We start from the raw sequence: 13153 nt of genomic DNA, 5'->3' as shown, positions 1-13153 counted from the left end.
TTTCTACCACAACATATTCTAGAGGCAACCAGAGGAAGTAATATTCTTGATCTGATTATCAGTAGTGATTCTTCATGCATTAAGAATCTGCAGATAAAGGAACCACTAGGTGGAAGCGATCACAGTGTGCTGAAGTGGGATTTACTCAAACTACCATTAGGGGTAAAGGGAAGAGTTTTTGCTTTTGTAAAGGTGACTACAGTGGTCTCAGACAGTATTTAAATTCATTGCGGCGGAGCCAACTGATGATGTTACCAACAGAAAATTCAAAATGGGAAGCATTCAAATAAGTAATCTTGGAAGCTACTAGGCTTTTCATACCACTAAGAAATATTGTTCAAGATGTAGGTCTAAATGGATGTGAGATGAACTAATTACATGTGTAGCAGAGAAGAAAAATGCATGGGATACATAAATTAACAGGTGACACAGAAGCCTATGATAGATATAAGCTGGTCTGTCACCATGTCACAAGCGTGGGGTGTTGGGGGTTTAAGGGACGGATGGCATCATCCTGAAATAGGTGGGTATATGGGATGTGTTAGGGTAACTAAGAATAGGAGTAGTAGCATGTATACCAATGCTAGAAGTATAGTAAATAAATTTGATGAATTTGAAGTGTTGGTCAAGACATCAAAGGCGGATATTGTTGGGATAGTAGAGACGTGGTGTCACACAGATATAAGGAATGCCGAACTGGAATTTGGGGAGTACAATGTGTACAGAAAGGTAGACAGGATAGAAAGGGAGGAGGTGTTATGCTGTTAATAAAGAAAAATTTAAAATCAAAAGAAGTGCATCCAGTTGATATAGATGAACAGTGCACTGTTGAGTCAGTTTGGTGTGACATAAGCACTGCGAAAGCAAAAATAAGAGTAGGAGTGTGTTATAGGCCTAATGACTCGAATGAGTACAATGAACAATTGCACAGAGAAATAGAGTGGGCTAGTAAATCGGAATGTCTTATAATGGGGGATTTTAACATCCCAGATATTGACTGGAACTTGTGGGTTGGGCACTCACACACTAGTCAGACTTTTGTGGATTTATTGGATGATTGTTTTCTGCAGCAGCATGTTCGAGACGCAACCAGAGAAAGTAATACTCTTGATCTGGTTATCAGCAGTGATCATTCATGTATTAGGAATTTGCAGATAAAAGAACCACTAAGTGGCAGTGATCACAGTGTACTGACGTGGGATTTACTTAAAGATTTAATTATGATCAGGGGTAAAGGAAAGGGTTTTTGCTTCCGTAAAGGCGAGTACAGTGGTCTCCGACAGTTTTTAAATTCTGTACAGTGGGATCAACTGATGTTACAAACAGTAAATTCTAAGTGGGAAGCATTCAAGGAATTAATCGTGGAAGCTACTAAAAGTTTCATACCTATTAAGAAATATTGTTCAAGGTTTAGGCCTAAATTGTTGTCAAATGAACTAATGAGACTCGTAACAGAGAAGAAAAATGCATAGGAGGCATATAAATTATCAATCGACTCAGAAGCCTATGGCAGATATAAGTTAATCTGTAATCAGGTGACAAAGGAGGTTCGGCAGGCGAAGGCAGATTACGAGAAATCCTTGGAAAAGATGCTAAGAAAAACAGCAAGGATTTCTTTACTTATATAAACTCTAAAAGGAAGGGAATGAATCTGATTGGTCCACTTGACGTCGATGGTTTGACTATTCATGATCCTGCTCAGATAGCAAACAAACTGAATGAGTATTTTGCATCTACATTCACACATGAGGAGTTATTAACGGGGAAAATGCCAGAAGATTATCAAATTGTAGCGGGGTGCTTAATGATTTTGTAATAACTGAGAACAGAGTGGAAAGAAATTGTTGAAGTTAAACATAAGAAAAGCACCTGGGGTGGATGGGATCTATCCAGTTATATTAAAGAAGGTGGCAAAGCAACTAAGCAAACCCTTAGCCATAATTATGAGAGCATCCTTGGACTCAGGGGAGGTTCCCACAGATTGGAGATGTGCAAATGTATCCCCATTTCACAAAGGGAGATCGAAGGGTGACACGAGTAATTACAGACCAGTTAGTTTAACTTCTGTTCCGGGTAAAATAATGAAGTCGCTGTTTAAAGATGCATTGCAGGATCATCTAGACAAGACTGCAGCAATAATTCAGACACAGCATGGGTTTGTTAAGGGAAAGTCTTGTCTAACAAATTTGATAGGATATTATGATGTGGTTACAAAGGAGCTGGATGCAAAAAATAATTTTGATATCATATATTTGAATTTCAGGAAAGCTTTTGACACTGTTGCGCATGGAAGACTATTGTACAAACTGGAGCAGAATGGTATTAAGGGTAAGTTGCTATAATGGATAAAAGGATGGTTAAGTGGCAGAAGACAGAGGGTGGTAATCAATAGGTGCTGCTCTTCTTGGACTAATGTTATTAGTGGAGTCCCACAGGGTTCGGTGTTAGGTCCACTGTTGTTTTGTATATTTATCAATGATATTGATGAAGGTATATCAGGCTTAATGTCGAAGTTTGCAGATGATACAAAGGTTGGCAGGGTTGTTAATGACAGTAATGGCAGTGTGCTACTGCAACAGGATCTAGATAATTTGGGAGATGGGCTAAGAAGTGGCAACTGAAGTTCAACCTTGACAAATGCAAAGTACTGCATATGGGTAGAAGTAACCCCAGAGAAACATTCCAACTGTGTGGTACTACACTTAAGGTGGTAGAAAATGAAAAAGACCTGGGAGTAATTGTGCAGTCAGATATGAAGTTTTCTGAGCAATGCAGACAGGCTGCCAGTGCAGGTCATAGGGTTTTGTCAATGATATATAGGAATTTTGCTAGCAGGGAAAAGAAGGTGATTATCCCTCTGTATAAGGCAATGGTCAGGCCACGCCTTGAGTACTGCGTACAGGTCTGGAAGCCTCATTTTAGGAAGGATGTAGATTTACTTGAGCGTGTACAGAGAAGCGCAACAAGATTGGTGAGGGGAATGAAGGGATACTCTTACCAAGAGACTTAAGTTCTGCAAATTGCAGTGGCTGGAGACTAGGCACCTGCGCAGTGATCTGATTGAGGTATATAAGGCCTTGAATGGGTTGAGCACGCTGAATTCTGATGGAATCCTTCCACTTGTTCAGATTACGAACCTAAGGGGGCATAAATTCAAATTAAGAAAAGACAGATGTAGATTAGATGTGCAGAAATTTGCCTTTAGCCAGCGAGTGATTAATTGCTGGAACAAACTTCCATCTGTCGTTGTGGAAGTTGATAGGTTGAATAAATTTAAGGAGGAACTGGACAGGCATTTGGAGGAAATGGTGTGATTTTTTTTTTTTTTTTTTGGCTGATGCTGCATAAGTTCATACACTTGCTTTCTTGCATCAAATGACACTGCTACAAAGGAAGTTAGGCAGGCAAAGGCAGACTACGAGAAATCTTTGGCAAAGGATGCAAAGAAAAACAGCATTGGTCCACTGATATTGATGATTCAACATTTGATGATCCTGCTCAGGTTGCTAACAAACTATATGAATATTTTGCATCTATATTCACACATGAGGAGTTATTCAGGAAGGGGAATGCCAGAGGTGTGTAGTAGTAGTAGTGGCATGTGATGCAAGAAAGCAAATGTATGAGCTTATGCAGCATCAGCCAAAAAAAAAAAAAAAATCACACCATCCCTCCAAATGCCTCTCCAGTTCCTCCTTAAATTTATTCAACCTATCAACTTCCACAACGACAGATGGAAGTTTGTTCCAGCAATTAACCACCCGCTGGCTAAAGGCAAATTTCCGCACATCTACTCTACATCTGCCCTTTCTTAATTTGAATTTATGCCCCCTTAGGTTCATAATCTGAACAAGTGGAAGGATCCCATCAGAATTCAGCGTGCTGAAATCATTCAAGGCCTTATACACCTCAATCAGATCACAGAGCAGGTGCCTAGTCTCCAGCCACTGCAATTTGCAGAACTTAAGCCTCTCTTGATAAGAGGATCCCTTCATTTCCCTCACCAATCTTGTTGCCCTTCTCTGTACACGCTTAAGTAAATCTACATCCTTCCTAAAATGAGGCCTCCAGACCTGTACGCAGTACTCAAGGCGTGGCCTGACCATTGCCTTATACATAGTGATAATCACCTCCTTTTCCCTGCTAGCAAAATTCCTATATATCATTGACAAAACCCCATGACCTGCCCTGGCAGCCTGTCTGCATTGCTCAGAAAACTTCATATCTGCCTGCGCAATTACTCCCAGGTCTTTTTCATTTTCTACCACCTTAAGTGTAGTACCACACAGTTGGTACGTTTCTCTGGAGTTACTTCTACACATATGCAGTACTTTGCATTTGTCAAGGTTAAACTTCAGTTGCCACTTCTTAACCCATCTGCCCAAATTATCTAGATCCTCTTGCAGTAGCACACTGCCATTACTGTCATTAACAACCCTGCCAACCTTTGTATCATCTGCAAACTTCGAAATTAAGCCTGATATACCTTCATCAATATCATTGATAAATATACAAAACAACAGTGGACCTAACACCGAACCCTGTGGGACTCCACTAATAACATTAGTCCAAGAAGAGCAGCACCTATTGATTACCACCCTCTGTCTTCTGCCACTTAACCATCCTTTTATCCATTGTAGCAACTTACCCTTATTACCATTCTGCTCCAATTTGTACAATAGTCTTCCATGCGCAACAGTGTCAAAAGCTTTCCTGAAATCCAAATATATGATATCAAAATTATTTTTTGCATCCAGTTCCTTTGTAACCACATCATAATATCTTATCAAATTTGTCAGACAAGACTTTCCCTTAACAAACCCATGTTGTCTGAATTATTGCTGCAGTCTTGTCTAGATGATCCTTCAATGCATCTTTAACCAGCAACTCAATTATTTTACCCGGAACAGAAGTTAAACTAACTGGTCTGTAATCTATATTCACACATGAGGAGTTATTCAGGAAGGGGAATGCCAGAGGTGTATTAAACTCTGGCAGTAAGCTAGATAATCTTGTAATAAATGAGAGTAGAGTAATAAAGTAGAGGAGAAATTGTTAAAGATAAACATAAGCCACCCGAGGTGGATGGAATCTATCCAATTATATTAAAGGAGGCAGCAAAGGAAGTAAGCAAACCCTTAGCCATAATTATGAGAGCTTCCTTGGACTCAGAGGAGGTACCCATGGACTGGAAATATGCAAATGTGACCACAATCCACAAAGCAGGATCAAAAGGAGACATGGGTAATTACAGACCTGTTAGTTTAACTTCTGTTCCCGGGAAATTTATGGAGGTACTGGTTAAAGAAGCATTGCTGGCTCATCAAGACAAGAGTTCAGTTATTGCTTGGACACAGCATGGGTTTGTTAAGGGGAAGTCTTGTCTGATTGGATACCATGATGTAATCACAAAGGAACTGGATGCAAAGAATAATTTTGATATCATATATTTTGGATTTTAGAAAGGCTTTTGATGCTGTTGTACATGGAAGACTAATGAACAAATTGGAGCAGTGTGGCATTGGAGGCAAATTGCTCCTATGGATAAAGGGATGATTGAGTGGGAGAAGACAGAGTGGTAATTAATGGACACTGCTCTTCGTGGACTAATGTTATTAGTGGAGCCTCGCTGGGTTCAGCATTGAGTCCACTGTTTTCTGTATTCATTAATGATATTGATGATGGTATATCAGGCTTAATGTCCAAGTTTGCAGATGAAAAGAAGGTCGACAGGGTTGTTAATGACACTAATGGCAGTACACTACTGCAAAAGGATCTAAAAAAGTTGAGCAGATGGGCTGAGAGGTGGCAAATGAAGTTTAACATTGACAAATGTAAAGTACTGCATATGGGAAGCAGTAACCCCAGAGTAACGTATCAACTGTGTGGTACTACACTAACAGGGATAGACAATGAAAAGGACCTGGGGGTAATTGTGCAGGCAGATATGAAGTATTATCAGCAGTGCAGACAGTCTGCAAGAGTAGCTCATGGTGTCATGTCAATGATATACATGAATTTTTCCTAGCAGAGATAAGGAGATGATTATTCCCTTGTATAGCAATGATCAGGCCACACCGAGTACTGCAGACAGGTCTGGAGGCCTCATTTTAAGAAGGATATAGAGCTGCTGGAACGAGTACAGAGAAGGGCAACAAGATTAGTGAATGGAACAAAGGGTTGCTCATACGAAGAAAGGCTTAAGTTTTGCAAATTTTTTTTTTTTTTTTTATGAGAATCCCAAACGAGAGGTATTAGAACCTATAGTACTTAGTACCGTGCTTGGGTTGAAGGTTCAAAAGACAAAAGAAGATATTTGTTGACATTGGACTTGAACTTCTGTAGATTGTAATTTTCAGGAAATACGTATGAAGGAAGGTTGTTCCAGAAAACGGCAGTTGAATGAATAAATGAGGAAGATGAAAAGTTGGTTCTGTGGGTTTGAAGCTGGACAGTAAATGGATGTTGACTGGTGGCGGCACGTGTTTGGACTGTTTTGAAAGAGAGAGCGGGAATTATAGAAGCCAATTTAGAAGAACAGTGCCCATGGAAGTATCTGTAGAAGAGGCATGCAGCAGAAACAGTACGTCTATGAGAAAGCGAGTGGAGAGACTCTGTTAGAGATGAATCATTAATTAACCTAACTGCCCTCTTCTGAATGGAATCAAGAAGCCTGAGAGAGGTTTTGGGGCACCACCCCAGCTGTGGGAACAATATTCCATGTCAGGGTGGATTTGCGATTTATACAGAGTGAGCAGCTGTTTGGAAGAAAAGTAACGCCGAGAGCAAAAGAGAAAACCAAGTTTTTTAGATGCAGAGGAAGCAATATTTGTAATGTGCTTGTGCCAAGAGAGATTAGAAGTCAGGGTAATCCCCAAAAGAGATATATCATTTTGCCTAGAAATCGGAGTGTCACTAAAGATAATCATAGGAGCAGAAGAATCCTTTTTGCGAGATATAAGACAAGACTGAGTTTTAGAAGGGTTGAAATCAAATAAGTTGTCTTTGCCCCACTGGAGAATTACCTGAAGATCGGCATTTAAGGAATTGGCAGCAGATTTTCGAAAACTTAAAGCTGATTGAGCAGGTCAAGGTTTCTCAAAATGGAAAGTTGAATGCAATGTGCTATCATCGGCAAAACTATGGATAGGATATCCAGTCAATGATAGAAGGTCATTGATATACAAGAGGAAAAGAGTGGGGGAAAGAACTGAACCTTGGGAGACACCGGCATTAGTGGAGAAGTTAGAAGACAGAGAGCCATCTACCATCACCCTCAGTGAGCGATCAGAGAGAAAACTGGATAACCAATTACTAAAAACAGTTGGCAAACCATAAGATGGAAGCTTGTTTAGAAGACCTTTATGCCAAACACGATCAAAAGCCTTTGAGATGTCAAGAGCAACTACTTGTGTTTCACCGAACCTTTCCATTGAATTAGTCCATAAATGTGTAACATAAGCCAGAATATCACCAGTGGATCGACACTGACGGAATCCATACTGGCGATCGTTGATCAGACGGAAGGTTTCTAGATAGTTTAAGAGTTGCCGGTTAATTGATTTCTCCATTACTTTAGAAAGAGTAGAAGTAATTGCAATGGGACGATAATTGGATGGGAGGGATTTGTCACCCTTTTTAGGAACTGGCTGGATATGAGCAAATTTCCAAGCAGAAGGAAAAACACCTTTGGAATAAGAAAGTAAAAAAAGGCGGCAAAGAATAGGAGTAAGTTCAGGAGCACAGGTTTTGAGAACAAGTGGAGAAATACCATCAGGACCTGGAGCTTTCTTAGCATCAAGATTCATCAAAATCCTTCTGATATCCTTTTGACGGAAGACCACAGAAGGCATTGAATGGAGCGTGTTAGGAATGGTGGGAGGTGTTTTACCAAGATCATTAATACATGAGCTGGAAGAAAAATGGGATGCTAGCAGGTCAGCTTTATCCTTGGCTGAAGTGACAACAGAACCATCTAGTTTGGACAGAGGTGGGAGCAGAGATGGGCAAAAGTTGCGGCCAATAGCTTTGGCAAGAGACCAGAATGCTCGGCTACCATTACGGCAAGAAGCAAGTTTTCTACTCTTAGCCTGTTCAAACTCTAGTTTGGACTGATTAATAACTGCTTTACAATTGTTGCGAGCTTTGGTGTAGGCAGAAAATGAAAAATTAGAAACAAGCCAATTACGATATGCAACATTCTTCTCTTGGACAGCCTTAGCACATTTGTTGGAGAACCAAGGTTTCGATTACAGTGTCTGGAGACTAGGCACCTGCGAGGTGATCTGATTGAAATGTATAAAGCCTTGAATGGTTTGAGCACGCTCAATGCTGATGGGATTCTTTCTCTTACTCAGAATAATCACCTGAGAGGGCATAAATTCAAATTGAGGAAAGACAGTTGTAGGATAGATGTGCGGAAGTTTGCCTTTAGCCAGCGGGTGGTTGATTGCTGGAACAAACTTCCATCTGTCGTAGAGGTTGATGGCTTAAACAGATTCAAGGCAGAATTAGACAAACATTTGGAGCGAGTGAATGGGTGAAACGAGAAGGGGTGTGTTTTTTTTTTTTTTTTTGGCTGATGCTATAAAAGCTTGCCTTCTTGTATCATGTGCCCTTGCTAATTAATGTTTTGCCATTCGCCATCAATTTAACAAAGACACATGCCATTCCATTGAGACATTCCATTTTGTCTTAATTATAAAAATTTAACTTTTACCTTTTTTTTTTCACTGAATTAATCTGTGATATATTAGTTATATTTCCCTATTATGATTTGCTAAACCCAGTTAAAAAAAACAAGCAGAAAACATAACAAAGATTTCATCATATTTCTTAAAATAACTTTATTTTTATTTCACTTACGTATATCTGGCAAAAGCACCATGAAAAAGCATCTGGCAAAAGCACCACAGAAAAACCAAAGCCCCCATTGGCAAGATCATCTGGTATCTCACAGACACCAAATTAAAGTGGAAATGGCTTAGAAACAAGGTAAATGCTTTTTCTGGAAAGAAATATGCCCACTAACAATATTGTATAACCAGTATTGTTGGTGGGCAAATGGGAGGATTTTTCCAATTACAAATTTTAAAAAACAAAAAGTAATTGAAAATAGTGGAGTCTGTTAGATATCATACTACCAGCAGAAGGTTAAATTAAATTTATAGATTAGCTAAAATTTCTATTTTCTGTGGACTTCAACCTGCAGCAATACACTAATAATGATGCTGAAGGAAAATGTCATAACAGAGATGAGAAATTAAATTAAAAACACTAAAATATTACATAGTCATACTGCCAGATTGTCTATTTTAGGATAAAGGAGTGATTACAGTATTCTCATTTTTCAAATAATAATAATGTATAGAATCAATTGTCATTTCAATCTTGATCCAATAACACAAATATAACTTTTGCATTCACCTTTTATCCTACTTCACTAATACTTCTAATTCTTAAATAGACTGTATAGCAATGACCGTGACGTCATTCTTGTGGCAGCAGTATTATACACTCACTTTAACATCAACTGAAAAACACTACAAAAGCTGCTTTTTTGGACTGAACTTGACAACACTTTAAGTTGTTTGCCATATTATCTTAAAGTTAAGCATTTGATTCTTCCTTCATCACTCTCCAAGCTTCAAATGCAGCATTAGAATACTACTAGAATTTTTCTGACAAATCCCACACGAAACAGGACTACTGGCTAATTTATAATTTTATTTTTTGAACTTTAATTTTTTTCTAATATTCTTAATTAACTACAATTGCATGAAATATGAAGAATTTTCCAACCTTTATATAAATTAAAAATTATTCCTATAAATACCTTATTTTTTGAAAGTGTATATTTTGTGTGTGCACGCACATTGTCATATAAACTTTATTTATGCAAGTAGTTAAAATAAAAAATTTAACTGAAGTCTCCATACCATTCTGGGATTGAAATCCAAATATAACACTAAGAAATGATAATCAGAGAAGTAATGGCAACAGAAATAAGCAATCTAAGTGTTGAAAATTAAAACTTCAGTATGCTAAAATGAACAAATAGCTTTAAAAAGTTATTAACAGCTCCTATATCTGCAATCCACTAAATCTCAAAATGGGTGCATATCCTTTGTAAAAATTTATCTTGACATAATATAATTATTCAAAGTATGATAACAATTTTCTGTCACTAATACTGATGTTAACTCATACAAGTATGTCAAAATTTTCTACGACAATGCTTGTGCAAAAACCAAACCTACCACACACACTGTATAAAAGTTATTTATTTAAAATATCAACATTTATAAAAATGTCGATTACAAGCAACAAAGTAAAAATAAAATATACTGCCATAGTTTTGTTTTGGAACATACAATTCAGGAATATTGAAAACCTAATACAAAGTTTAATAAAAAAAAAAAAAAAAAATTTCGCGAATGATATAATTCGTTAATGCATGATGGAATCTTCACGTTAAAGGCCTTGAGTTGGGTATACATGCATCTTTGGAGCATGCACACAAAAGTTTTAACTTGTTAGAGTTTGCAAGCAGAAAATTGCTTTGTCTCTTGTACTGAAAAATGACAAAATATGAAGCAATTTTCATTGACAAAAACATTCTCGTCGTGCTATACTCATCTTATTGACCAGATTTCTCACCATGCGACTACTATTAAAAAAATTAAAACAGGACACGGAACGATAGCGATTTGGTTCACTTTAAGAAATCCAAACACGATCGCCTAAGTCATAATTGAATTCCAAAAATGTTTCGATTGGTACCACCACAAGTGTGTGGTACCAATCGAAACATTTTTGGAATTCAATTGCAGAAAATTTTTTTGCAACGTTCACAATTTTTTTTTTTTTTTTTTTTTTTTTCAGTCAAATGTTGTGCATTTAGATGCCTTTATAATGTGGAGGGCGTTTTTCGGAGAATGCCTGAAGCCCCTCGATACGATCCTTGGTTGATATAACTTGGGAATAACAAGCTTCTTCATATTCGAGACCGCTTTTAATATCAACTTCACTCCCGGCATTAATGGCTTGTTTTGCCATTCTCACAGCAATTGGGCCGTTCGAAACAATTTCTTTCGCCAAATCCAGCGAACTCTGAAATGCCGCATCTCCATTTGCATTTTGATCCACAACACGGTTCACAAGACCAATTCTGCAAGCTTGCCTTCCGTCAATAATGCGTCCACTGAATATTAGTTCTTTAGCCAATGCACAACCAACAATGCGCGGTAGTCGTTGCGTACCTCCTGCGCCTGGAATTATTGCTAGTTTTGTTTCTACAAGGCCCATTTTAGCACTAGAAGATGAAATTCGAATGTCACAAGCCAATGCTAGTTCCAGGCCTCCTCCAAGTGCGACACCATCAAGAGCAGCAATGGTTGGCATGGGCAATTCGTGAACTTCGTTCATAAACTGCCTAATTTTACTAACAAGAGGTCCAACTTCCGCTTCTGGAACTGTAGCTCGCTCCTTTAAGTCAGCGCCAGCACAAAAAATTTGAGGTACCAAACTATGTATTATAAGTACTCTGACATTACTATTACACTTCAGAATTTTTATATGTTCATAAAATTGTTTCATTAAGCCTGAACTGAATGCATTTTTTGCGGATGGTCTATTAAGACCAAGTAAAGCAATTCCATCTGCTTCACCATTCAGTAGCTCTTTTCTGATTTCATCCGTAATAGAAACCGAAGAGAAGCCTTTACAAAAATGCCTCGGATATCTATAAAATCTCGAAAAAACTGACAAACTCAACATTTTCTATATCCGACGAAGCAGCGATTGACATAAAAAATTCACACAAAGCAGAATGATTTATCAAAGTTTTAACTAAACGTATATACTTCTTGAAGTGACATCTGTTGAGAAAAATTATTAGTTGATCATCAACGAAAATAATATAAACACCTTTACAAAATTTCTCAAGCCTTACCAAGTTCTAAAGCCTTCTCCACAGTAGCCAATCCAGTATTTCCAGTTGCCCCGAATATAATAATTTTTTTTAGCGAAGAACTCATTTTTTTCAGAATTCGGAATTCTATCAAGATTTACTTACAACTGCCGTTGGCATCGACCTACAGACAGAAAATAACGTTTTGTAGTGAGCACAGAGTAGTAACTACTCTGGTGGAGAGCACAGTTCATTAAAAGCAATTATTCGAGAGTTCCTCAACAAGTCGAAGACTGCAGTCGGTGTTTCGTTCGAGCACAGATAACCAATCAAATTCCAAATACATGACAGTGGAGCTGATATTATTCGATAGTTGGACATTTACTGGACGATAAAAATAATTTCAGTCGATTCTGCTCGTCTATGGAAAGCGAAAGGGAATATCAGTATATTCATATTCTGAATGAATGAAAGATAGGTAATAATAATAATAAAAATAGACCACCCTGTGTTAGTAGCAGTACCCGTCACGGGGTGAAACCCTCCCCCCAAATCAGGGAGAAATAATATAACAGCAATAATAATGATATTTTTTTTATGGATTAAGCTCGAGCTCCAAGAAAATTTTGAAAAAAAAATAGAGAAAGGATTTATACTCCCTCCCTCACTTATCATTCGCGAACCAATTGAAAATGATATTCAAAAATTTGCCGTCGAACTCTTTGTTCTACAGTATATCGCAGTGGTTTTCAACCGGGGTGCCGTGTAAGTTACTTAAAGTTATTATTATATATATTTTTTTAATTTGTACATTTATTTCATTATAAAAAGCTGTACGACATCCATTGTACTGTATCATTTTAATTTTGTGGTGATCTATAATTGATCTTTATTTAGTACCTCTATATAAAGAATAAAATTATTATATACACTGTGCTGCGACTTTATTAGGTACACCCCTGCTGTGCACACTGGTCAGTATGGGCTTGGCACACCCAGGGTCCTGAGCTGGATGTCATCATTCTTCCCTTTCTTGGTGATTCCCTTCTCTCTCTCTCTCTCTCTCTCTCTCTCTCTCTCTCTCTCTCTCTCTCAGGGTAACTCAATTTTTTTTAGCTGGTGCAGCATAAGTCCCAGGCTTCCTTGCACTATATGGCTAGTAATAATAATAATGGTTTGTCCCACAACGTTACAAGTCACATGACCACAGTTGTAGATATAATTGCAGCATTACAACCTTTC

General features: G+C 38.0%; 2 protein-coding genes across 3 annotated transcripts in view; both read right to left on the bottom strand.

Annotated features, from left to right (window-relative positions):
• The window catches only part of LOC150081790 (flavin reductase (NADPH)), a 115505-nt gene extending 103286 nt beyond the window's left edge, over positions 1-12219 (bottom strand). For both annotated transcript variants that reach the window (XM_090379670.1, XM_090379671.1), the window contains exon 1: positions 11954-12219. In XM_090379670.1, the coding sequence (XP_090235796.1) occupies positions 11954-12038 (85 nt within the window). In that variant the 5' untranslated portion in view covers positions 12039-12219. The remainder of the gene's footprint in view (positions 1-11953) is intronic.
• On the bottom strand, positions 10879-11786 carry LOC150081791 (methylglutaconyl-CoA hydratase, mitochondrial). Its single transcript, XM_090379668.1, has one exon. It carries the CDS (start codon positions 11776-11778, stop codon positions 10900-10902), a length of 879 nt encoding a protein of 292 aa, XP_090235794.1. The 5' UTR covers positions 11779-11786; the 3' UTR covers positions 10879-10899.
• Positions 12220-13153: the final 934 nt, after the last annotated feature.

This window comes from Mastigoproctus giganteus, chromosome 8 (assembly GCF_048544385.1).
Source record: "Mastigoproctus giganteus isolate SK-2022 chromosome 8, ASM4854438v1, whole genome shotgun sequence".
Classification (NCBI taxonomy): domain Eukaryota; kingdom Metazoa; phylum Arthropoda; class Arachnida; order Uropygi; family Thelyphonidae; genus Mastigoproctus; species Mastigoproctus giganteus.
The sequence above is the reverse complement of the archived record's forward strand: the minus strand, read 5'-3'. Positions and strand labels throughout refer to the sequence as shown.

Coding starts and splice junctions, on each gene's coding strand:
- LOC150081791 (XM_090379668.1), bottom strand. CDS start 11,778: ATGTTGAGTTTGTCAGTTTTTTCGAGATTTTATAGATATCCGAGGCAT.